The sequence below is a fragment of the Desmodus rotundus genome, chromosome 12 (assembly GCF_022682495.2).
Source record: "Desmodus rotundus isolate HL8 chromosome 12, HLdesRot8A.1, whole genome shotgun sequence".
NCBI lineage: Eukaryota > Metazoa > Chordata > Mammalia > Chiroptera > Phyllostomidae > Desmodus > Desmodus rotundus.
Window position 1 is genome coordinate 88,844,129 of NC_071398.1, and position 27,395 is coordinate 88,871,523.

The 27,395-nt window shown below is 36.1% G+C and overlaps 1 protein-coding gene across 2 annotated transcripts; it reads left to right on the top strand.

The window, feature by feature from the left end:
• The first annotated feature begins 74 nt into the window (after positions 1–74).
• Positions 75–27,079, top strand: TRMT1L (tRNA methyltransferase 1L). Of its 2 annotated transcripts, none has more exons than XM_024552638.3 (15): positions 75–541; positions 3,898–4,005; positions 5,506–5,619; positions 6,172–6,236; positions 7,817–7,946; positions 9,353–9,476; positions 10,213–10,292; positions 13,413–13,662; positions 14,064–14,276; positions 15,639–15,829; positions 21,644–21,722; positions 24,237–24,403; positions 25,047–25,109; positions 26,484–26,607; positions 26,702–27,079. In XM_024552638.3, the coding sequence occupies exons 1-15, from the start codon at positions 310–312 to the stop codon at positions 26,952–26,954; spliced, it is 2,193 nt and encodes a 730-aa protein (XP_024408406.1). In that variant the 5' UTR covers positions 75–309; the 3' UTR covers positions 26,955–27,079. The 2 variants fall into 2 exon arrangements, with proteins under 2 accessions (XP_024408406.1, XP_045044753.1); XM_045188818.2 differs by having other exon boundaries at positions 79–541; positions 24,237–24,361.
• The last annotated feature ends 316 nt before the right edge of the window (positions 27,080–27,395 follow it).

Here is a 27,395-nt window from a genome sequence, read left to right on the forward strand (position 1 = left end):
TGGAAACAAAACTCTTTTACCTCATTGGCCGCCGGCCCTAGTTCGCTTCTGCGCAGTGCGTGGTGGCGCCGTAACGCCTCAGGGAAAGGGAAGCGGATGGCACCGCAAATCGCTGCCTCTGGCTTTTAAATTTTCTGCTGACGGACTTTGGTCACTGATTCTTCATCTTTTGTTTATTGCACGCATCCCGCCTTCCCCACTTGCTTTCCCACTCCTTGGATCCAGCCCTCTGGGCATTCACGCCACTTGTCTGACCCCGCCGTAAGCCCCTCCTGGTCCCCGGGCGGGTCTGGCACGGAGGCGGTAACTATGGAGAATATGGCGGAGGAGGAGCTGCTTCCCCTGGAGAAGGAGGAGGAGGTGGCCCAGGTCCTGATCTCGGCCCCGGACTCGGCTCGGGTCCCAGCTCCGGCCCCGGACTCGGCTCCGACTCCGGATTCGGCTCCGACTCCGGCCTCGGCTCCAGCCCCAGCCCCTGCCCTGGCTCAGGCTCCGGCCCTGTCCCCGTCCCTAGCCTCTGCCCCTGACGAGGCTGAAAGCAGTAAGTGCAGGAGGCCCAGATCTTTCTGCTGCAGGAAGAGCAAGAAAGTGCGTCTTCCTGGGGAAGCCCTGCTTCAGCGGGATGGCTTTTATGGGGAAAGGCAGGTTTAGGGGAATGGGGGAGGCAGGAGGGACCCGCGGAGCTGGGCACACGGCAGCAGAATGGGAGAAGTCGTGTCCCCAAACCTCGCGGACGTCGCGACGAAGGTTATGGGGAGGCCAGGGGTGCTGCAAAATGAGTTTGAGGGCTTTTCCATTGAAAAGTTTTTTTATTTTTATTTTTTCCTGGTACCCAAATCGGAAGTGATGCCTGATCTGGTAGTTTCCCTCAGTTTCGTCACCACGTCCTTTAAAATGTGACAGTAACCGAGGCAACCCGTGTTTACTGTAGTAGATCCTCGCTGCCAAGGTTTAGAAATCATTGCTTTCAACTAGCTTTTCTGCCTCGACATACACAAAAAGATGGTTTTTTCTCATTATTTTATTTTTTATAAAAGCGTGCTAACAAAAAGAATCTGAGGATGACGAGTAGTTTCGTAGTCGACCAAACTAGGGATGTCTTCCCTCAGACATCAGTACCAGTTGAGTTGTGTACCACGTTCCATCAGAAGTCAACTGTTGAAAATTAATAGCCTGTGTTATTGTCTGTGCTTCTGAGTACGCTTGCGTGTTTTCTACGTGGTGATTTATTGCTCCATAAAGGACTTTAAAGGTTAATGAGTAGCATTTTCTTAACAACCTTATGAACATTTTTTAAAGGGAAGATCTAAGAAAGTTTTAAAAAAATATTTTATGATCCATAGATTGACCCTGACGCTCTTTCCGTAACAAAACACCTTAAATTCGTTATCTTTCCTACTTCTAAGCTAGTTGTGAGTTTAATGTGATAAAACACTTGGATAATAATAGTCTAATAGAATTATTTTGCAATTTTACGAGACGTTGTAGTAGATTTAAGAGTAGGGCTGGTCCTGGAAAAGACAGAGTCGGGTAGGCCTTCCTCATATAAACCCGACCTAGTAGGTACAAATAGGTGCAAAGCAAGGCCGGTCGTTTCTTCACCCACAACTGCAGTGGGGGTGGGAAGGGTCCACTCTCCTCAGCTAGTTATTCTCTGGTTGACTTCTGGGTTATTATTCTGGGTTATTGCTGGAAGGTCGAGTAGATTCAAGTACCGATTGCCTGATGTCTACTATCTTGAGCCAGAAAGGGATCTCAGAGATACACATAAGCATATGGTGCATCTGCAGACAGCGCTTTGGAAGTGTTCTTCAGTCGTGGACCACAGGATGTTCGTTTTCTGATTTACCAGGCCCCTTTCTCTTGTTTTGTATCGCTTAGTAGTTTGAATGATTTCAAAAAGCACACCTTTACATCGTACTGTATATCTTGTTTCATATATACAGACCTTTGAACCGTGGAAGCCAAAAGTCTTTATGATCACAAATTAAATAGTTTGGTTTATATATATGGATTCATTGCCTGAATTCTCTGACCTGGCAATTAAAATGGGAAAAAAATTCTGCCTATTTATAGGAATTATATTATAATTCCTTTGAACAATACCCGAGTTAACCAATAATGTGTTGTTCTGTTTTTCTCATGTAAATATAAAGTAAAAATTTCTATTTTTATCAATTTGAGAATAGCTGATAGCGCTGAATTGAATTCCAAAATTATAGACTCATTGTGGTGCTGCCTCCAAAAAGATCCATGATTTTTAAAAATTTAACAAACTTGAGTGCCTGCTGTTTGCAAGTTACTGCATAGCCGTTACAAAGATTAAATAGGACCGAGCCCCTGTCTTCTTCCTGCTTATTGATGGGGGAGACAGACAAGGACACAAGTTATACAGAAGGATAAACAAAGGAACTGGGAGTGAAGCTCAAAATGGAATTAGGCAGGACAGTACCAGTGTCAAGAATAAAATTTGAAAGGCTGAAGGTTCTAAATTGTATAACCTAATTATATAGTGAATATTAGAGGGCCTTGTGGTTTATCCCACCATCTCCTGCCTCATTGGGGTCCTTCCCTAACAGTTATCTCCTGGTCTTATGTATTCAGTCTCCCACTTTGTAAATATTCTTTTCCGAAATTTAGAAGTACATCATTTGAAGTTTATGAAATATTTGACAAACCTGAAAATATGTTACTGAGACTGATTCATATCTAGTCCAAATCCAGCCTGAGCTCCAAATACAATTCAGCTGCCTGCTCGACTTTATTATACAAATACCAGTAGTACATCAAACCCATTATGTCAAGAACTAAATTCCCTTTTTTCTCTTCCTCTTTCTGCCAGAAGTGCTTTCTTCTTCCTTTATTGGTTAATGGCATCATCATTCTCAATGATACAAACTGAAAATCTTAGACTTATTCATGAATTTACTCTTCACCCTTACTTTACATCCACATCCCCAGTTCTTTGCTGCCTTGCTTTTTTTTACCTTCTGTTCTGCACCTTTCCATTTCTCACCTCAATTATTGATTCTTGGTACTACACTCAGAGACACCCTGTTGAGATAAATTCCCACATCTCATTCACTTCCTCAAAAACCTGGAAAGATTTAACATTGCCCAAAGAATAAAGGCCAATAAACTTACTTGCGTAAATTGTATGCCTTTTTTGATCTCTATTACATTTTGGCTGCATATTTTTCTACCAGCCCCACCCAGTCAGCGGTGGGATAGAAGTGTCTGTATTTTTTTTAATACCCCATGCCTTTGTTCATGAAGTTACTTATGTTTATAAGGCCCACCACCGATTCTCTACTTAATTGAATTCTATTCATTCCTTAAGTCTCAAATGCCTCTTCTTCAGTGAAGACATTCTCAAAAGGCACTTGTTGGAATTAATTACCCTTTGCTCTGTATACCTACATTATGTTTACCTCAAGTATTCGTTTCATTCTGCCTTGTGATATAGTTAGTAGTTAAATCTCTTCTACCTGATTGAAAATTCTTTGAAAATAGGAACATGGCTTATGTTTCTTCAGTGTTTTGTACAGAATAGAAACACTTTTTTGTGGAATTATATTGAATAGTTGGATAAATTTTAAAGCTGTAAGGTTACACAAATGTAGTAACTTTTTGCATTCTGAGGCATACGTGTCATCTTATAAACTGAGTCCTAGCAGTATTCCCCATCTAGATATCAGGGCATTAGGCTACAGGAAATAAAACAAAAACTGTGAAGTGATAAGTAAAAAGGGAACTGGAATACAGATCGTTTTTTTCTTTTTTTTCCTATTTTTGTTTTAAATTTTTTAAACGTGTTCATATATTGTATTTCTTGTTAGGTTTTTTTTAATATAGATTGTTAAACATAATTTTCTAATTCTTAAATTTTCCTTTCAGAGAGACACATCTCAATTCAAAGGCAGCTTGCTGACCTAGAGAAGTTAGCTTTTGAAACTGAAGATTTTGACTCTTCTAGTTCATTGAACTCAGATAATCTTGATGCAGGTATTTCCATGTTGGTGGGTTTTTTCCCTTAATTTCTAGTGGTTTGTCATCTTTCAACTCATGAAAAGTCTAGGAATAGTCTTATATATTCCATGGAACGAGAGCAGTAGTACTGGTAAATAATTTTTATTCAGGAAACTGAGTCATCCATATGCAAAGGTGATGTGGGAATTAGTTACTTCACAACTGCTCAAGGAAATTACTCTCTCGTGGATGGGTAAGGTATATGTATTCTATGAGTTAAAAATTTGGCTGTGAATAACAAAAATCCCCCAAAAACATTGCCTTAAATAATACGGAGGCTTCTATTCTCTCATGTAAAATAAGTACCAAGGTGGGCAATTTAGGGCTGGGACAAGAGTTCTACAATTCTGGCCCCAAGCTCCTCTCTTTCTGATTTGCCATCCTTGGTGCTTGGATTCCATCTGTAAGATCACCTCGTGCTTTTCTGAAGTAGAGGAAGGGATTGAGAGAAACACTGATGTGAGAGGGAACCATTGATGGGCTGTCTCCCATATATGCCCCAACCTGGGGTGGAACCCGAAACCTAGGTATGTGCCCCCACCCAGGGATCAAACCTGCAACTTTTTGGTGTATGGGATGATGCTCCAACCGACTGAGCCACCCGGCCAGGGCAAAGTAAGCTGAGTATTAATATTAAAGTAAATTGTGTCGAGTGGTTGGGGGGAAAATGGAGACAACCATACTTTAACAACAATAAAAAAAAGAAAGAAATCGTGTCTACTTGCAGTGTGCTATATATGAAAGGTATTTGTTGGATTAAAATTTATTAAGTGGGCCATTGATTACTTCTATATATTTTTATTGCTTTAAATCTGAATTTAAAGTTTTAATTCTTTTGTACACTATCAAAGTTTTTATTTGAGGTACATTTCTAATTAAATAAGACTTCTATTTTGATGATCCATAATCTTTTCAAGAAAATGCTAATAAAGAAGGAAGACTTCACAAATTCAGTAATAGGATACAGTGTTTCTAGTCAGGCCTCCAGTCTCAGAATAGCAATTATATGCAATTCCTTCTACTGCTTTGGGTTCCTTCTTCCAGTTTTCTAACTCCACATATTTACTGCCAGAGTACGTATGCTCTCTGCCCAACTCCTGTCCCTCTGGGAGTGTGACAACTACTTGTTCTCCCCTGTCCAAAGTACAGAGTGACTCTCTGCCAGGCTTTTTGTCTGGAGGGATATATTAGATTATCACTTCCTCATCCTTTCTGTTCCCAGTGACAACAAAGATAGCAGCTAGCCACAGAGAGGGTAGTTTTAGGGTAAAAATCACTGACCCTGTGCTAAAACAATTCCTTTAAATACCTGCCGAGATAGGGTGTGACTTCTCCCTAAAGTTAGGAAAGACTTCTAAGAAGGGCGGGGGAGGGGGGGGGCGGGCATGGGGATCCCCTGTTACTTTTTTTGTAGCTGAATCTAAGCACTTACAGCTAGTATAGTCTGTGCTTCATTGGTTCTTTTTTCTTTATCAGGAAACAAACAGGCTTGTCCATTGTGCCCTAAGGAAAAATTCAGAGCTTGTAACAGCCATAAGCTTCGTAGGCACCTTCAAAATTTACACTGGAAAGTCTCAGTTGAATTTGAAGGTTAGTATTTTTGTGCTTGCTAAAAGTGCTGTAAATGAATCTCAAGATTTGATACAAGTTTTCACATTTAATTGTGAACTTAATGAAGTATTTTAGGTTTAAAATTATGAGAGATTCATACCCCTCTGTTAATGGGTCGATTAATATCACTCTCTAGGCAATAGCAATATAAGGCACAAGTACTTTAATTTGGCAAACATTTATTAAACATCTGTTCCGTAGTGAGTACTCTGCTTGGCCCTGGGGGTCCACATTTTGAACAATGTGACCCAGTGAATAGATGATAAAACTGAGTTCTAAAGAAACTCAGTGGCTTATCCAAGATAGCACAAGACAGTCTTGGCAAAACCAGTGTTCAAACTTGGATCTCCTATGTTTGTTTTTATACCATGACATATACAACAAGTGAATCAAGGCAGTCTCATTTAAATGAATTATGACATTACAAATAAAGAATAATCCCAGTTATTCTTATAAAATTTGCTAATAATTTTAATAAAAATTGAATATTTAATAAATAGCGATATGACAACCAGCCATTCCTTATTCTAGGTTACAGAATGTGCATCTGTCACTTACCTTGTCGACCAGTGAAACCAAATATTATTGGAGAACAGGTAATCAGATGTTAGATTTATTTTTAAATTTAGCCCGCTTTAAAGAAAGTGTCAGTTTTTACTTTAAAACTATAATGTTCATATTTAGCAGTGAGGTTTACTTTTAAGATTTTGTAACTGAGTGCTTTCAAATTATCATATGAAGAGAAATATGAAATGCATGGAAAAAAGAGTTGCTGTATTGAATTGTCTTTATAATCACGATTTCGTCAGATAAATTGCTGTGTTCAAAAGTAAAATTAACTTATTTACTAATTTTAGAATGGAGAACTTAAATAGAAAGTAATTTTTTCTTTTAAAATACATTTTGATCATGGAATGAGAGCCTTCGATCTCTGTGATTTAGTAAATATCTTAGTATGTGTTGATTCATTCTTATCATCCTCCCTTTGCTATTCCTTTTAATTTGTCAAAGGACAGAATAAGAAACTTTCTGAAATCTTTGATATCTTTTTTTTATAAGTACGTATGTTCATTTTAGAATAGGTTTGACCTTTGGGGAATAAAAATTATAAAATATTTTTAGTGATACTATCCTGAATACATATTAATTCAATGAGTCTTTATTATTAATTTTTCATTTGCATCACTAAAAAGAGTAAAGTGCTGAGGGCGGTACATTTCTTCAGCAGCAGTCAGGACAGTTCCTGGTCCATGAACCTTATGCAAGATATTTTGAATATGAAGCCCACAGTACCATAAGGAATTCTATGCAGTGTTCTTGAATATTCTCTACTTGCCATGTGATACCAATTAAATAGGAGGAAGAAGCATCAAAAGTAGGAAAGAGCCACTGGAGTAGTCTTTTGGTTCTCAGCTATGTGAGAAATTATAAAGTGAAAATTTTTTACTTAGAAAAATAGACTTTTCATTATGTCTCTAAAATTTGGTTTGCTGGAACTAGCTCAAATTTCTAGGAATTTTGAAAGCTGGTTATTAAGTGCAGTTATCATTAAAAATTAAATTATGTAAACTTAAAAGTGAGTAAGTTATATTAAAAGCAAAGGTAATGAATACTTAAAGCTCACTATTTCCTAATTATTTTACTACATTTTTCTATTATCTGTGCTTTTAAAGTTATTTATGTAATATCTACACAGGGGCAATGCTGTCTTCTCCCAGATACACACTCAGTGAAGCCTCATTGGTAGCTTGAAATCTGTCATAATTGTAGCTTGAAATTACAGAGTATTTCTTCTTGAAATTGTAGAGTATTTATTTATACTACACAAAGTTGCAAACACTAAATCAGGACTTTATTTTCCTGGAGAGCCAGTTAAACACCTACTACTAATACACCATTTATAAGTGCTGCTTATAGAAAAGAGGATACAGTTATTTGCTGATTAGAATGAATGGGAAAAATCTAAAAAAATAAAGTTGTAGCCTATTGTAAAGTAAAATTAAAAAGCATATGTAAATATAAGTAAGGAAGTAAAGATCCCTTCATTCACAAGGTAAAATTAGTACTATCTTCTATACCATTAAACCCAGGACACACTAACATATGTAAATTTGCAACCTTAAACAAATTTCTACTTCACTGTCTTAGTAACTTCTTTAAATACTCTGTTTGATAGCTATCCAATAAAATGGGCGCCCATTATCATTGTATCATTTGTTCAGCAACAATCACCAGAAGGACTGATATGCTAGGACATGTTAGGCGCCACGTGAATAAAGGAGAGACGAAATCCAGGTATATTGCCGGTAAGTTGAGCAATCTCATTAACATGTTAATAAGTAAATCCTTAAACAATGGTCCAATTATTCTTTTTAGACATCAGGGAGATAAAGAGAGTTACTTACCTAAATCACTTAGTTAATTACTATTCATTACTTCACATTTTCTTTTCTTTCTGTGAGGCTCCCACCAACATTTATCTGTCCTCAATTAACAGAAACATTTAACACAGGTAGAAAAAAGCAACTAATGTTCAAATAAGTGTAGGTATCTTAATGAAAGTATAGGGTTGTATTACTAACAATGGCTCCTGCACAACTGTTATACTTATTGTTGGAAAACACTAGAAAGAGGAGGGAAAACGACATAAACACCATTGATTATCCTGAGTGGTATCAAGTTATTGGTAGTTACCACTGAGGGAGCGCTTCTCAAGAATTAAGAATTAAGACCCTCATGCCCTAAGGCATCTACCGTATATAATGAATTAATTTCTTTTCTGTCTGTCTAAAAGGGTGCTACATACCTTTCTTTTAAGAGTTGAAAAAAAAGGCGCTGACATAATTTTCTATAGAGATTAATTTTCTCACACAATCCAGTTTGAGAAAGGCTGATCCTGTGAGGTGTGTGATGCCGCTTTGGTGGCTATAGAAGGATATATAACACAACGCTAGGAAAGATTACTATTTTTTGGCATTGTAAGAAGAGAAATAGGGTTGCCATTTACTTAACATTCTGATATAATCTCATATATTTTTTCCCATACGTTACATATGTCCCATTTCTTAAATATGTAAAACATATGTACATAAATACATCAATATTTCATTTGAGTTTGGAGCTAAATGATTCTAATGTATATTAAATGTAGAATCTTTTTCCCCTTTACTTCATATCTGTTTGTAATTTGTGATTTAAATCATAATCATGAAAAAGTACTCTGAAATCTAGCAAGTTCAGGAAATATAGTGATTCTTCGTCATCCATGCTGGCTAATGAAATGTAACCATACAGAGATAGTGCTTTTTTAACCATTACCCCACAATGACATATTTAGCAGCCAACCTATGTAAACATAATATAGTATCCAATGAGTAATAAAGGTGTTTTAGGATTCTTCACTATCTTAGGTTCATTGTTCTTTTTCTGCTTTTTTTGGTTGTTTTTAGGTTGATTGTTCTTAACTAGGTATCATGTATTGATGTTCTGATCTGCTAGGCAGTTAGGATTCAAGTTGATAAACTTTAATTCACTGAGTACTTAACTGAATACTCCTCTTTTCCAGAGACAGTGCTGAATAGATCCGTTTTTAACACCTACACAGCTAATTACATTAATACATGATTATAAAGGAAAGTTATTTTCGAAATGTGTATTGTTTTAAATATTTAAAATTATTTTGTATTTAACTAGAAATCTTTTTTCATCTTAGCTTCTGCTGCTAAACCACCTAATGAAATTTTGAAAGAGGCAGATACAGATGTGCAAGTTGGTCCTAACTATTCCATACCTCAGAAAACAGATTCCTATTTTAATCCCAAAATGAAACTAAATCGGTAAGCTAAATTGAGAAAAGTGTTATGAGATATTTTAAATCATTACAAATGTACCCTCTCTTAATCCTTATGTTCTATTGTAGCAATTTTCCACCTGTGTGCCCCAAGAATTTTTAAAACTTGCAGTACCTGACTAGTTAGTTGGGGCATTGACCTCTTTTCCCTTAGATTGTCAAATAAAAAATGACAGTAGCCTGTAAAACAATAGCCATTTGGTGCGAATGAATCAAAATCATACCTATTTTTTGTTAGATTGGCAAAAATATTTTTTGATGTGCCACAGAATTTTAGTAATTAGTTTATGTGTGCCATGAGATGAAAAAGGTTGAAAATTGCTGTTCTCATGTATTGAAATTTAAAACTAGGTGCAGAATGAAAACGATTATTTTAGCGTTTTCTCAGACCAATTTCTTCCTCAGAGTGTGAAGTAGACCTAACTTTATATAATTAATGAGCAGTGCTTTTGTGGGCAGGTTTTATTTATAAGATTTATTTCTAAAATCATTATTCACAGTGAATGCTTGTTAATAGGACCCAATTAGCTTCATAGTTTAATTTCACAGATTTCTAGTTCTTGTGCTATTAAATAGTAATATGCTGTTAGGCCTGTTTTCAAATAGGAACACCAGTTCTCACTGTCCTTTTTTTTCCCTCACTATTTTTAAATAAAATAAAATCTATAATGATGAAGCAATGGTAGGGGACAATTATTTCAGATTACTATACTTTCCTCTAGACAGCTCATATTCTGTACTTTGGCTGCTCTGGCCGAGGAACGAAAACCTTTGGAATGTCTAGATGCCTTTGGAGCCACTGGTAAGTAATGAAGCTTTCTTGGAACCAACTTTAACAGATTTATACTGTATTTTTCTTAGGAAATGTATGTGGATATCATAGAATATTTTAATATTTTAATGAAAAATTTATTTTAATATAAAAAATTGAAGATCCAAGGTAAAATTTTTTTACTGTGGAAAAATTTCTAATATGTAAAAAAATGGAATGTATTAATGAATGAATTCCTTTATATCCTCACTCCACAAATTACCAACTCATGCTCAGTCTTGTAACTATTCCATGCACTCATCGCAGACCTCATGTCCCCATCCTCTCAGCCATTATTTTGAAACAAATCACAGATGTCATTTCATCTGTAAACATTTCAGTTAGATCTCTAAAAGATAAGGACTTTGATATCAGTACTATACCTTAAAAAATTAAGAATAATTCTTTAATATCCTTAAATGTTTACATGTGCCCAACTACATCAGTTTCTTATTATCAAATCAGAATCCAGACAAAGACTATTTCAGTTGTTTAGTATGTCTACCAAGTCTCTTTTCCATCTGTGTTACTGTCGTGTGTGTGATAATTACTTGAATGGCAATCCGTGTCTTATTCCCGATCTCAGAGGAAAAGCTTTCAACTTTACGCCATTAAATATGATGATAGCCGTGGCCTTTATTATGTTAAGGTACATTCCTTCTATACTTGCTTTGTTAGTTTGATCATAAATAGATGTAGAATTTTGTGAAATGCTTTTTCTGCATCTATTGAGATGATCATACGATATTTATCCTTTATTTGTTAACTGATTGTCCTTTATTTGTTGGCTGATTTTTGGATGTTGAACCATCCTTGCATCCTTGGAATAAATCCCACTTGATCATGGTGTGTGATCCTTTTAACATTTTGTTAAATTCAGTTGGCTAATATTTTGTTGATAATTTTGGCATCTATGTTTATCAGGAATATTGGCCTGTAATTTTCTTTTCTTGTGGTGTCTGTGTCTGATTTTGGTATCAGGGTAATGCTGGCCTCATAAAATGAATGTGGAATGGTTCCTTCTTCTATTTTTTGGAAAAGTTTATGGATTGGTATTAATTTTTATTGGAATGTTTGGTTGAATTCATCAGTGCAGCTGTCTGGTTCTGGACTTTTATTGGGAAATTTTTGTTTACTGATTCAATTCCTTACTTGTAACTGGTCTGTTCAGATTTCTGTTTCATCCTGATTTAGTCTCGGTAGTTAGTGTGTTTCTAGAAATTTATCCATTTTTTCCTGGTTGTCCATTTTGTTGACATGTAGTACTTGTTTTCTACTAGTCCCTTATGAGCCTTTGTATTTCTTTGGTATCAGTTATAACTTACTCTTTCTCATTTCTGATTTTATTTGTGTCCTCTTTTTTTTAGTCTCTATTTCATTTAGATTTGCTGTACTCTTTTACTTCTTTTTCTCTACTAACTTTGGGCTTTATTTGTTCATTTTCTAGTTAAAGTATAAAGTTAGGTTGAGACTTTTTGTTTTGTTTCTTGAGGCAGGCATTTATGACTTAGAGCTGCTTTTGTTGCATCCTATAAATTTTCATATGTGACATTTCCATTTTCATTTGTCTCAAGGTAGTTTCGATTTCTCTTGATTTTCTGTTTGACTCATTGGTTTTTCCGTAGCATGTTGTTTAATCTACACATATTGGTGAATTTTCCACTTTTCTTCATGTAATTTTCTGACCATTGTGGTCAGAAAAGTTGCTTGATATGATTTCAATCCCCTTAAATTTATTAAGACTCATTTCATGCCCTAAACCGTGATCTCTTTTGGAAAATGTTCTATATGCACTTGAGAAGAATGTGTATTCCCTTGCTTTTGGGTGAAATGTCCTGTAACTGTCTGCTAAGTCCATCTGCTCTAATGTGTCATTTAAGACTCATGTTTTCCTACGGATTCTGTGTTTGGATGATCTATCCGTTGATGTATTGAATAAGTGGGGCATTATAGTTTCCTATTATTGTTGCTGTTTCTCCCTTTAGATCTGCTAATGTTTGTTCTCTCTATATATTTCAGTGCTCATATGCTGTGTACATGAGTATTTACAAATGTTCTATCTCTTTATGATTATGTAGTGGCCTTCTTTGTCTCTTATTACAGTCTTTGTTTTAAAGTCTGTTTTGTCTGATAAAAGTAGGGCCACTCCCATCTTTCTTTTGGTTTCCACTTGCATGGACTATCTTTTTTCATCCCTTCACTCTCAGTCTGTGTCTGTCCTTGTATCTAAAAGTATTCCCTAGGACATAGCACATCGATGAATCTTGTTTTGCTTTTTTTACTCATTCAGCCACTCTGTGTCTTTTGATTGGAGATTTTAGTCCATTTACATTTAAAGTAATTATTGATAGACATGTACTTATCACCATTTTAAAATTGTTTTGTAGTTTTCATAGTTCCTCTGTTACTTTCATCATCTCTTGGTCTCTTCCTTTGTGGTTTGATGACTTTCTTTAGTGGCATGCTTATATTCCTTTTTCTTTATCTTTTGTGTATTTACTATAGGTTTTTGCTTTGTGGTTACCATTGAAGCTTTTTCTGTAACAATCTATTTTAAGTTAATAGTAGCTTGAGTTCAATCCCATTATAAAGCTCAACATTATTACTATCCTCCAACCCACTTTTTGTTTTTGATGTCACATTTTACATCTTTTTTTATCTTGTATAACCCTTAACTAATTATTATAATTGTAGTTATTTTTACTACTTTTGTCTTGTAACCTTCATTCTAGCTTTATATGTGATTAATCTACTGTCCTTACTATATAATTACCTTTCCAGTGAGATTTAATCTTTCTTGCTTGTTCTTGTTGAACAGGAAAGAAAGATTAATCTTGCCTGTTCAACATGATCAGATCATGAAAGATATGATCTTGTTGATCATAGAAAAGTTTTGTAAGAAATAGTAATGAAATTCCATAAGACATTTTTTTTGTGATAACTTTTCTTCAGAGGCTTTGTAGTGAGACAGTAGAAAAGAATTACTCATGAAAATATTAAAATATGGAAGTAATTTCTTTATTTATAGAATCATATTCTATATTATTATACTATTTTTATTCTTTAATTATTACAATTTAGAAACTTATTTTCCTTCCCATCTCTCCTAAGGAATAATGGGATTACAATGGGCAAAACATCTTGGAAATGCAGTCAAGGTTACAATTAATGACTTGAATGAAAACTCTGTGACCTTGATTCAGGAAAACTGCCATTTAAACAAATTAAAAGTAGTGGTGGACAGTAAGGAGAAAGAAGAGAGTGATGAAATTCTTGAAGAAGGAGAAGAAAAACTTGGTAATATTCAGGTGACCAAAATGGATGCCAATGTATTGATGCACTTGAGATCTTTTGATTTCATGTAAGTGGAAAAAAGTTGCTGTGTCACTTCTAAACTGACCTGGATTTTTCTTGGGGGGCAGAGGGGAGTTAAAAAGACAGTTTATTGTTGCTTTTTATTTATTTCAGTTAATACAGTTTTTTGTTTTTAGCATTGGCCTAAGGAATGCAATAAGAACATTTTCCAGCATTTGAAATGAAGTGCCTGGGCCTGACAGTTTTTCTCTAAGTCTGATTTATTTTTGCATATCTAGGACATCATATAATCATTTTATTACTTTTAAAACAGAATTATCTATTTCAAATAGATTTGTAAAGTACTTTTGAACTAATGGAATTTTGTCACTAGAAAAATAATGACAATTGTATAATTTTAGTCACAAGTGTGATTTTAAATATGTCTATGTTCTTTCTGATTTTTAGACACCTAGACCCTTTTGGAACATCAGTGAACTATCTTGATTCTGCATTCAGAAATATAAGAAACCTCGGCATAGTGTCAGTGACTTCTACAGATATCAGTTCTTTATATGCCAAGGCACAACACGTCGCCCGGCGTCACTACGGCTGTAACATTGTCCGAACTGAGTACTACAAGGAACTAGCAGCCCGAATTGTTGTGGCTGCACTGGCAAGGTACTGAGTTGCCGATGTCGTACCTACTGTCTGGCTGGGTGTATGATAAAAACAGATTCAAGAAGTGCTTGTCTTATTTTTTAAATATGTACGTAATAGAACTTCTATATTCCATATCTATAATTCTGATTTGCTTGGTAATCTTATGCTGTATTTTTTAGAATTTGATTTGAAAGCTTGTGCCTAAAATACTTACTCTCCAATTAAAAATGTTATTAAAATAATGTAGTAAGAAAGAAAAAACAAAGATGAAAGTTAATTTTAAATCAGTTATTTCAACAAAGTAGGGTAGATGAGAGGATAGCATAATGAAAAGGAAAGGCAAAGATTATCTTTAGATAATTAGAAACAGTCATTGTTTTATGTTCATTTCATCTAATCATCTTTAGTGAACAAATAATTTATAAAATGCTGGCTTGCCCTGGCGGGGTAGCTCAGTTGGTTAGAGCATCATCCGGATACACCAAGGTTGCAGGTTCAGTGCCCAGTCAGGGCGCATACAATAAACAACCAATGAATGTGTAAATAAATCAATGTTTCTCTCTCCCTTTCCCTCACTTCCTCTCTCTCTAAAATTTATTTTTTAAAAAATATGTGTATATATATGTATAAAATAAAATACAGTGATGGCTTATTAACTTGATTCTGCAAAATGATCTTACCTATAAAAAGAAAGTTCTCGCCTCAGGATTTCTAAACAACTGAGGAAAGGAACTGTTTTTGAGCCCCTTTGATTCAGAATACTATACTAGAGGAATAACATAATAATATAAGTGGACATCAGAAGTAACGGGTGATCAGCCAGCTCACGCAACACTAGACTCACAGCATTTAGGTTGGATTCCCTACCTCAGCATAGACAGATTATTAGACTTCATAGACCTTAAGGGTTACTCCTAATTAATTGAAAACTCTGATGTGCAGTTTATACATGCCAAGGACCTACTTGGAAATGCTTATAACACTGACAAATTCAAGTTAATACATGTGAGCTAAGTTTAGTGCATAACACTCAGTAAACATTGCTTGGAAGAAGGTTTTATAGAAAATACAGATAAAAAGGAAGAAAGGTGGTGGTGTAACAAGGAGACGGTGAAAACCAGAGACTAGAGCCCTATTGAGAGAATATCCTTAGCGAAAGTGTCTAGTTACTGAAGACGCTGGCAAGCGTCACTGTGTCCTGTGTTTCAGTTTGTGCAAAAGTTACAGTAATGATCTTTTAAAAGCACTGCTACTAAGAACTGAATTTTCCTGCTTTTCCCCTTTACCCACCCATAGTTTACTACTCAGGTTTTTACTGTCAATATAACATCAAACAAAAAAATGGTGAGCATACAAAATAACTTAAAATTGTTTTTGTAGAGCTGCAGCTCGATGTAACAAAGGCATAGAAGTGCTGTTTGCAGTGGCTCTGGAACACTTTGTCTTGGTGGTTGTGAGAGTTTTGAGGGGGCCTACTTCTGCAGATGAAACAGCCAAGAAAATTCAATATCTCATCCATTGTCAGTGGTGTGAAGAGAGGATTTTTCAGAAGGATGGTAATATGGTAGAAGGTAATTCAAGTTTCTTTTGACTGTATATTGTGTTTAATTTATGTATAATCCTCCAATACATAAGCCTTTATCACATCCCTAATTATACATATTGTCCTTTGATTTTAAAGATGACAGTGCTAACTTTATTTCCTTTACTGGATTTCCTTTCATCAACAGACAAGACATTCGTGTGAGTTTATTGAGGTTATTTACTTATGCTCTACCATTTACGCTCGCTAGTCCTCCCTCCTTTATTGAAACATCTAGAAATAACTTAGTTTCACTGTCACTAATTTTAGGAACGTAAGTCAGATTACCTCTTTGTCTAGACTCTTTCAAATCATTAATTTTATAAAAATAACTTTAATGTTTCTGGCTGAATGTAAAGCTGTCAGTTATAAAGTTCATTCAATAAACATTTACTGAGCTTCTACTATATGCCAGGCCTGGGAACCAAGGAAAATTTTTGTGGCTTATGCCTTCATAAAGCTGTTTTTATTTTTCCTCTTCTAGGATATAGAAACAGTTGCCCATTGTTTTCTTAGGTTCTTGGTATTTTTTAATATGGATATTTAAGAACTCATATAAAAAAGTTCTTTATATATTAGACTTAAACACTTGTGTTATGAGTTGCAAATAGTCTCATTATGTCACCTGGGTTTGCTAATCCATTTCTTTAAGCTTTGATAGTTTTTCTTTGTTGACGTTTGAAGAGAACTTTTATGTATTCTGGGTTTTGTCTATAGTTAGAATAAGCTTTCTGTTCAAGATAGGTTACATTTTATTGAATGGTATACCTTTTTACCAGTGATGTGAGAATACCATCTCTTTCTTAAACTAAAGTCTCACATGTATTTGAGTTTGTTTCTGGATTTTCTATTCTGTTCCAGTGGTTGGATGAATATTTACACATCTCTACCACACTCTTTTGCATGCAGATTTTTAGTGTTAATATCTGTTAATGCAATCCCTTCTCCAAGCTCTATTTTCAGGCCCTGGCCGGGCAGTTCAGTTAGTTAGAGTATAACCCCGATATACCAAGGTTGTGGGTTCAATTCCCAACCAGGGCACATACAGGAATCAACCAGTGGCCCTGGTTGGTGTGACAAGGTGTGACAAGGTGTATCGGTGTATCGAAGGCCAGCCTGCTGACTGAGAAGTCAGCAGTTCAGTTCCCAGTCAGGGCACACGCCTGGACTGTGAGCCAGGTTCCCAGTTGGGGGTGTGCTAGAGGCAGCCAGCCAGTTGCACATCCATGATGTTTCTCTCCCTCTCTTCCTCCCTCCCTTCCCCTCTTTCTAAAAGTAAATAAATAAGATCTTTAAAAAAAAAAAAACCAATGAATGCATAAATAAGTGGAACAACAAATTAATGGTTCTCCCCCTTCTTCCCTAAAATCAGTCAATAAATATTTCTTTAGAAGTCTATTTGCAGAGTGTTCCTGGGCCTCCCAGACTGATGCTGGGCCTTTTTTATATGTATATAAAACAAAAATAAATAAATAAATAGACCATAATAAATAGAGGAGGATATTGTTTGGGTTCTGGAGCCTCCTAGGAACCTAGTACGCTTTCCATTGGCACTTTTGCTGTGGTGTTAACTGGTAGAGGGGAGGGAGGGCATCGTGTCAGGCTCCTTCTTTGGTTTCCTTGGGTGCTCTCCGGTTCCAGTGTGAGTCTGAGATGCTAATCACTTACCATGGTACCCTTCATTTCCTACTGTACTGTGTTTTACTAAGATGTTGACACAAAAATATGACAATTTTGTCATATTTTTTCAGTATTTGTAGAGATTATATGGTATTTCTCCTTAGAGCTATTAACTTAATTATAATAAAATTGCCCAATATTGAACCATTGTGACTTTCTAGAATAAACTATTTCATCAGGAAGTATTCTCAATATAGATTGTTTGCTAAGGTTTTTAAGGATTTTTCTTTCAATACATATATAGTTTTCCTGTTTTAGGTTGGGTTTTAGAATCAGTTTAAACTCCCTTCAAAAAGAATTTAGAACTTCCCCTTTTTTTTTTTTCAGTGCTTGGAAACAGTTTAACTAGCATCATGTTCATTAAAGGTTTAGCACTATTCACCTAGCCTTTCTAATTTACTTACATAGAGTTGAGCCAGGCAGTGTCTAATGTTCCCTTTTAATTCCTTTGGTTTCTGTGGTTATAGTCTCATTTTTTAAATTTTTAATATTTGTCCTTTCTGCTTTTTTTCCTTGACTACATTAGATACTGGTTTATCTATTCTATCATTGTTTATTTCCTTTCTTAATGTTTACTTTTGCAGTAGTAATATATATATTTCTGTAATTTGGATTTATCAGTTAAATAATATACTTTGGCTTCTTGGTATCATAAATGTGGTAATTGGCTTTCCATTTTTACTTTCTAATCTTTGTTCCTTATACCATTTGTGTTACTAGAATGTGTACCACTTACATGGTTTTGCCAATATGATCTATACATTAAATATGTTCAGACTCATCATCAGTCTTTTTGCCATAATTTCTCTACTCATCTCTTGGTTGAATGTAGCTTTAGTGAAGAGGGTTTGTGGGGAAAATGCTCCTTGCTCTCCTGCGCGTTCAGAGCTCACCATTTATGGCCTTGGTACTGAAAGGGTTTAAAGAGTTTCTTTGAGTGCCTTGTAGAAGTTCTTCGAGTCTTGTATCACTGAATGTTAATGTGATTTTCCTTCTTCCATGTGACACGATCATTTTATCTGGCTGCCCAAAGGAATATTTATTTTTGAAATCCAGTACCTTTACTCCATGTATATCCTTTTAGGGTCAGTGTTTCTGACTCATGGTGTACCCTTTCATCCGGTAGTTTCAAGTCCTTTATTTCAAGAAAGGGCTTTTAAATATGTACTTAACTCTGAGATTTGTCTTACCTTTGTACTGTTATGCCTATGCTAGGTCTCCTTGGACTATCTTCTTTTAACTTTCATTTTATCTCTAAAAATGCTCAGAGAGATTTCTTTTGTTATATTTTCTTCATGTGTTGGTCCTTTTTTTTAAAAAAAAAAAAAAGAGATTTTATTTATTTTTTAGAGAGGGGAAGGGAGAGACAAACAGAGGAAGAGACACATCAACGTGTGGTTTCCTCTCGCACGCCCCCTATTGGGAACCTGACCCGCAACCCAGGCATGTGCCCCGATCAGGAATTGAACTGGTGACCCTTTGGTTCACAGGCCAGCACTCAATCCACTAAACCACACCAGCCAGGGCCTGTGTTGATTTTTTAGCTGTGTATTTTTCAGTTACATTTTTTTCTTAATGGTTTCTCTAGGGATTACAATATATGCCTTTAACTTTCCTTGATCTCAGGTTAATAATGAGGTAAGACTGGCAAAATTTAGCAACTTTGCTCTAATATAATTTTCTCCTTCCCTCCTATGCTAATTTTGTCTTACATTAATTACATTTATATACACTTAATCCAAGAATACAGTATTATTTTTAAGTATACAATCTTATGAATTCTCAAGTAAATTAAGAAAAACACACACATCTTTCATAGTTACCCACACAATTACCTTTTATTATCTTTTCTTCTCTCTCTGTCAGGGTAGGTCTCAAATGTCTTTGGCTGTCCCCACTGAAAGTTGTTTGGAAACACTTGGGACAGGCAGGGATTTTACTGTAATGAGAAGGCTCCAGTCTGCCTTTTCATTAGGAGGCACCCCTCCCCCGCCTGCCAATAAATATGTATAGGTCTTTTCTCTTGGATTGCTAAGTTTTTCTGGAGAAGAATCTTCCAATCTTCTCTCAGCTTTCTAGGAACCATAGTGGTAAAGGAGACTGGAAGGTCTGACCATTATCCACTCTTTTATTTACGTCCTCAATGGTTCAGCTTCACCCAAAACTAACTTATCTCTTGGGATGGGGAAGACACAGAAGTCTGCCTGTGGGTTTTAGAGAGGAACTCCTTAATCATTTTTTACTCAGGCCTTTTTTTTTTCACAGTACCAGCCTCTAACCCATCCTCAGAGACAGTCAGTGTCTTCAGTTCTCAGCCTTTGCAGGGTCCCGCGATGCCGGCGGACTTGCTTTTGCATTGGCAGCCTGTCTGCCCATTCCAGGCTCAGGCTTCAGCTCTCTCTGGCCTGAAAAATCAGTTATCCCTTGTGTATCTGAGTCCCACTTCTAAAATTTTATTGACATTTCTCTTTTTTTTTTTACCTCCTCTCCCATTTTATTTATCATTGGAGTTTGAGTTGTATTCCATTGCTCTCATTTTAATAATGCTTTAAAAGATAGCAGAGATAAAGTATGTGTTCAAGTCATTGCATTTAAATAGAAGTCTCAAAATATTTCTTAATTCCTCATCTGAAATTGCCTTTACAGTCTATATACCAGTGACATGGAAATACTAGTTTTCTTTCTTTACCTTTTCATTTTTTGCTATTAACTTGGAATGGTCCCCCTGACCCCTCAGAGAGGGAATTTGCTGATGCTGACCTAGCACCGAGAAACCAGAGGCAAGGGGCTTGAGGAAAGACATAGGTTAGGAGGGTGGGAGCGTTTTGCAAAGTGCGTCAAGAAACAGCCTAACACAGATCCATGTGTGTGCTGCCTGCCTGTGGTAAGTGGGTGTAACTGACAGAACTGTCGATGTGAATCACTCTCATTGGGTAATTCTGCCTGTAATATTTGTAACTTACTTATTTAATGGTTCCAGGGAAGCATTCCTGAATATGTTCATAAAATGTTTGAGGACACAGTTCTCAACAAAGCTAATCCATGATAACCCTTAAGGCTTACAGTTAAATAATACTGAAAAGTAGACCTAGAAAAAACAGTGACAGAGGCCTTTTAAGTAAATCTAAAATAAGATCTCACGCTGTGTATTATGCCATTTAATTGCATTGAATGATGCTGATGGATAGCAAGCAGCTGTAGACCTATGTCCCTACCACCACAGCCCTAGATATACGCAGGACTGACTGACCAGATCTGGCCATTCTAAGACGGTACCGTATTTTGCTGCACCCACGTTTTTGTGCACATTATACATGGGACTATTACACCCATGGTATGTAATCATTATACCCATGTAGAATGCACATCCTTATTTTTCTCTCAGAAATTTGGGCAAAAAAGTACACATTATACACTGCACAATATGGGGTAACTGACCCACCCAGGAATAGCCTGGGGGAAATTAATTGGACCCTGAGTCTGATTTAAAATGACTATTCTGGACCTTTAGTGAACTGAAAAAGTTCATACTAAAATTTTGTCCCATTTTGGAAACCAAGTACGTCCCCAGTTTCCTTATTAATTCTGTCAGGCCTCATTGCTCTTTAAACTGAATGAGACTTCTAGCCTATGTTTTTGGGACTGATTATGAATCAGGTCTAGGAAACAGAGTACAGTAATCTATTTTCTTCCCAATTGCAAAAGAGTTAATATATAAGAAGTATATTTTGATGGTATGGCAGTTACCATAGAGATTTGTCAAAATTCATCACTTTTCACATAAAACGTATACATCTTATTGTATGTAAATTATACCCCAAATTAGTTGATTTTAAAATACAGGCATATGTGGACTTTATAAGACTTTCTCCTACTTAAATAATTTTGTGTAGTAACTAAATGTTAGTAAAAGGTTCTCTCTAGTAAGCTGTTTGACATGGATTTCTATAATCTCTCTTCAGCTTTAATCCTCTGATCCATAATTGAGATTTTTACAAAAATACTTAGCACAATACCTGGCACATAGTAGATTCTCAATATACAGAAGCTGCAAATTATTATTGATATAACAGTTACTACTGTGTACACTGTCATGTCTGCTTTGATTTTTCTCTCTTCACAGAAAACCCATATAGACAGCTGCCCTGTAACTGTCATGGAAGCATGCCTGGAAAGACAGCGATAGAACTTGGACCTCTATGGTACGTGTGCCGAAGCATAACAGTATATTCAAATTTGATTTATGCATGGGTTTGGTTGCTGACTTTTGATGATGTGTGCTAAAAGACAAGCAAATTTTGCCCTGGGCCAGATGGCTCAGTTGGTTAGAGTGTTTTCCCCATAGGCCAAGGTTGCGGTGTGATCCCAGGTCAGGGCACGTATGAGAGTCAGTCAATGAAGGCACAAGTAATGGAACAACAAATCAATGTCTGCCTCTTTCTACCCCCCGCCCTCCTTCCTTCTCCTTCCCATCCCCCCTTCCTTCCCTCCATCCCTCTCTCTGAAAAATAAAAACATAAATTAAAAATAATTAAGACAAGCAAATTTTGATTGAACGGCAAGGCAAATAATTATAACTCTTCTCCCTCTATGAACCTTAGGTGTTTGCTGTTTTCAGATTTTTCTATACTACTACTCCCCCGTTTGTGGGCAGTGCTAAGAGGCAGTGGAATTAGAGAAGCCTGGGGGATCTGCAGACTTGCTAATTCATTTCTGAGTACTAACAATGAGCCTTTTTTTAGTTGATAATTGTAGAACTCTAGGGTGTGGTTACAGTAACTTTATTGTAAAGTGATCACAATAACTTTATAGAAGAGTCAACTAATACGAAAGGTCTTCAAGGGATTCATTTTAGGAAAGGCATATGAAAGGGTCTTTTGTTTTAGGGGAAGTTGTTTAGTTGGGCCTCAACTGCAAATTTTTAGTGTATGTGTGCTTTGCATCATTAATAACTGGAGATTCCTGACAACATTGTGACAAGAATCATTGCACATTTCTACCTCATTAATTTACAAGATCAAGGTGTAGCCATCTACTAAACCTAAAAATTAACCAGCATGGTAAAAATGTGCTGATGCCCATTTAATATCTTTATCCCATGTTTTATTCTAATTTTATTTTTTATTTTAATTGAATTTATTGGACATTGGTTAATAAAATTACATAGGTTTTGGTGTACAGTTCTATAATACATCATCTGTGTATTACATTGTGTTTATCACCCCATCTTTATGTTAATACCTTTAGATTGAGAACAATCTAGCCAGCCTTATCTTCTGCTTATTCTGCTTTTCTTACCTTTATCATCTGCTACGTGTTAATCCTACTCACTGACCTCAGAACTAGGGAAATGAGCCCTGGCGGGGTGGTTCAGTTGGTTGGAGCATAGTCCCAATACGCCAAGGTTGCACATTCCATTCCCCAGTCAGGTCACGTACAAGAATCAACACGTGAATGCATAAATAAGGGGAACAACAAATTGGTGTTTCTCTCTCCCCCTCTCCCCGCCCTTTACTCTCTCTCTCTAAAACCAATTAAATATTAAAAAATTAAAACAAAAAGAACTGGAGAAATGAATTATTTTTAACAGGCTGCTGGATCCAGAAGGAAGATCTAGCCCAACCCCCTCATTTTACAGATGAGAAAATTAAGACACAGTATTACTAAGTGCTGGCTAAAACTGACCTCCAAAACTCAGCAGCTCAGGCAGGGCCAAAATTCAGGTTTTCTCACTCCCAGGACTGAGTTCTAAGTCTTGGGAGTCAGGCCTTAGGATTTCCTCACTCAAAGTCATAGTCCTATCTCTACTCTATCCAGCTTCTCTTCCCCTTTCCCGACCTCCAGTTCAAAGTCTGCATCCTCATAGAAGTCTCTCCCTGGTGCTTCAACCCAAATTATTTCTAGATTCCCTTTTAGTATTACATCGATCACTCATTTGACTCTTAAGTCATACATCTTTCCACATGCATTTGCTAACCCTGATAATAATTGCCACCATTCATTAAGGATATTCTTTGTTCTGGAGATTTTATGCCTGCCATCTCATTGAATTCCCATAAGTTTGTGAGAGGTTTTATTTTCCATTTTATGATGAAGGATTTGAGTCTCAAAAGGAGTAATTATTCAAGATTTACGTAGCTAGTAAGTGGTGGAGCCAGGATGGGAATCCAGGTTTATCTGACCCAGAATTTCATATTCTGTACATTACAGCTGTGATTCTGAAGTTAAAAGGGAGGCGTACCAGTCACCCCTGGGCCATTCTCATCTATTTTACCATAAACACATGGAATTGATAAGATTTACTCTTACTGAGAGGACTATGCACTGTGAAAACCTACCCATTATGTCCTTGTCCACATTTCCAGGCCTTTACAGGGTGAACACTGTATTTTATATGTGGGTGTATCCTCCACACCTCAGTGTAACCAGGGCTCTATGTGTGATGAGGGTTCAGTGAACTCTTGTTGATTTAACTGTGAGTGGAATTTCCTTGGCTAATTTCACTAGTTGAGAGAACTAACAGGATAAAAAGGAATGGGGACATAATAAACAATTTTTAATTAAATCATAAATTCTTTTTAATATCAGTACTTTATCATATAATTAACTATATATCTTAGGTGTGGTTAAATTATAGAAACTTATGACAATGAACATGTTTCTCCAACCCAGTTCTCTGTATTTTCTTGGGCTTTTTGTTCTGTTTTGTTTTTTAGGTCAAGTTCCCTCTTCAGTACCGGGTTTCTAAAAAGAATGCTTTGTGAGTCTCTTCGCCATGGCTTAGACGACATTCAGCCTCTAGTAAAGACCTTAATCTTCGAGTCGGAGTGCACCCCTCAAAGTCAGTTTTCAGTTCATTCACCTTCAAACCCCAACAAGCAAGGTAGCTAATTTGAACTTCAGTTTACTGGCTTACAGATGGATTATCAAAATACTTTACCTTACTTGATGTTTTAATCAAAGTTAGTATGAGTATTGTGCTTCAAATCCCCTCTAAGGAGTCTGATCATAATTTGGTTAACTTTTATTTTTAACTTCATAATTTTTTTCAGGTTTATATTCAGGGCCTGAAATAATGATTTTATTAGATAAAATATATTTTTAAAGTTTTAGTAGATTAAAAGTACTACAAGTCAGTCATGGTTTTATTACCCTATATACCCTATATCTGCTTTCTTGAAAGAGAAACTTTGGGGAATTCTGAGAGTGGTCAAAATTTTTTGTGACACAGAAACTAGGATTTACACTTAACACTCATTAAAACTAAGGGTTTTTGTTTTTGTTTTTCTCTTTCGTAGTTTTTTCTGGCCATTGACCTAAGGATGAAACTACTAGGCATGCTAGCATTTCTCATAAGTCATTGGAAGCAGCAGCTGTTGTAGTTAAAAATGCAATTCTTGCCCTGTTTTGCCACAGAATCTATCATATATTCAGAGAAGCCGTGTGGATGTAATTTAGTAAGCTTTTATTTAAACTTTGAATTGTTACTTAATAGCATTCTATAAAATATTTTGTTTTTATTTTAGAAGAATGTGGTGTATTTATTAAAACTACAGATGATACCACAACAGATAATTACATTGCACAAGGTACGTATGGATACGTGTGTGTGTGTGTATGTGTGTACATATGTATGTGTCGGTGCAGAAAGGCGGGCAGCAAGACAGTAAGGAGACATTTCTTTGGTAGCCTGTTTCGAAGTGCATTTTTATCATTATACTGACTAAATAATTATAGTTAGGTCATGTTTACCTGGAATTTGCACAGTTCAAAATTTCTATTTACATGTACTTTTCACATTTCTACTATATGAAAATCCCTTTGAAAGAACTGTAAGATCAAATTCTATTTGACGTAAAATTGTATTCTTATTCTTTTAAATTTTCTCATCAACATATAATACATAGCAATTCCATTGATTAATCAGAATAGTTATTCTCTACCCGTAAGAATTTATTATATGGCCTTTCTTATAGTTTGGGATGTGTGCATACTTTAAAATATGGGTGTATTTAGGCATTGCAAATTCGTATTAAAAGACTGTTAAGATTTAAAATGTCAGTGCCTTAATGTCTGTGGCTTTGTTTTGCTTTTTAAAACACAACTTTAGATTCTAATATGTGTTGAATACAGGTAAAAGGAAGAAAATAGTGTGAGGGTTGAAAGAGCAGAGGATTATATTTACAAACTGTAATATTGCATTAGGTGGTCCACACGTTAGTGTGCTCTTCAAAACAAGAAAACCTCAACTCCTGTTAGCGTGTGGTTTAATGACTGCTGTACGCTCCTTCTAATAGTGATGTTCGGTTGGCGTCTCCGGCTAATGTGCTGACATTCAGATCACTTTAAAACCATTTATTCCACCTAATTTCCCTGTCAGAAGTAAGAAAAAGGCAGCACAGCAGACTGTAAGGCGCATTCATTTCACAGTAATTTTCTTCCTTGTGTCGTGTAACCTTGGCCAGGTTTCGTGACCACCGAAGACCTACTAGTTATCAGACATGGGCATTCAGTAGAGTACAGCTACACAAGTGGAAGGACATCGTCCCCAGGAATTTCAAGTAGAATCCGGGAAGAGAAGATTACGCACCTAAAAGGCCTACGTACATCCTAGTCAGAGTGACAGAACTTAACTGAACCAGTGCTGCATTTATAGTGATGGTGCCTGTGAGGTGACCAGCCCAGAATTCATTGCTTCCTACGGGAGGTGAAAATAGAGTTGAGACTTGAGAATGAAGAAGGTAGAATGTTAATTTCTGACTCAGCAAATAGTTATAGACTAAAATTACATCAGTAAGGGATAGTGAAAATAGGAGTATCTTACGAGTTCTCTAAGAATTGAGATTGGATAGGTTGAAATGGAGTCAGAGAATTTAGACTCGAGATAACATATAGTTATAAAAGTACTTGGTTTATAATTTTTAAGAGTGCTAACTTTGTGTGTGTGTGTGTGTGTGTTTCAGGAAAAAGAAAAGGTGAAACAGTCACCAGTTTAGCCAAGAAGCAAAAGACTGACGTCAGTACTGAACATCCTCCCTTTTATTACAACATCCACAGACACAGCATTAAAGGGATGAACATGCCCAAGTAAGCTAGCCAGTGAACGGCAACGTGTAAATTTTATAGTGATTGTAATTTAAATAAAAATACCACCTAATTCTTCTTTCTTTCCTTGCTGCAGGTTAAAAAAGTTTCTGTGCTACCTTTCTCAAGCAGGCTTTCGAGTAAGCAGAACTCATTTTGACCCCATGGGTGTTCGTACAGATGCACCTTTGATGCAGTTTAAGTCCATCCTTTTAAAGTACAGCACCCCCACTTACACTGGAGGACAGTCGGAGGGCCTGGTCCAGTCAGCACCAGAAGATACGGCAGCTGACAGGGTGGAGACAGCCGTGAATGACAAAGCAGAAGCAAGCAGCTGTAGAAGATGGTGAACTTCATATATTCCCAGATGTCTGTATAGCTGCCTAAGAGTTCTCTATGCCACCTGCAGTTCTTTTTTTATTCTTCCAAGTCAGTGGTGTAAAAGTAAAATAAAAACGTGTTTTCATTCAGAAAATTAGCAGTTTCTACTTAACTGGTTTGGGAGCTATGCTTTCCAACTTTTTCTTATTTTAGAGAAAACTTAAAATTGTAATGAAAACATTTCCTGTGCAGCCAAGGTTATGACTGAGATCACCCTGTTTAACAAGTAAGAAAATTTTCACATGCAACCTGTTTGGAATTTTATGTCATGGAAGCCATTCTTTACCATTCTTAATGGCATCTCTGCTTAAATTGATGCCGAATAGAATAGGAAGAACAATGTCCTTTCAGGTCACTAACATATTTCACATCACAAAGTTAAAATGCATTCCTGATTTTAAGAAACTGTA

Coding starts and splice junctions, on each gene's coding strand:
- TRMT1L (XM_024552638.3), top strand. CDS start 310: ATGGAGAATATGGCGGAGGAGGAGCTGCTTCCCCTGGAGAAGGAGGAG. Junction 6,237..7,816: donor CAAATATTATTGGAGAACAG/GTAATCAGATGT, acceptor TCTGTTTGATAG/CTATCCAATAAAATGGGCGC. Junction 7,947..9,352: donor GAAATCCAGGTATATTGCCG/GTAAGTTGAGCA, acceptor TTTTCATCTTAG/CTTCTGCTGCTAAACCACCT.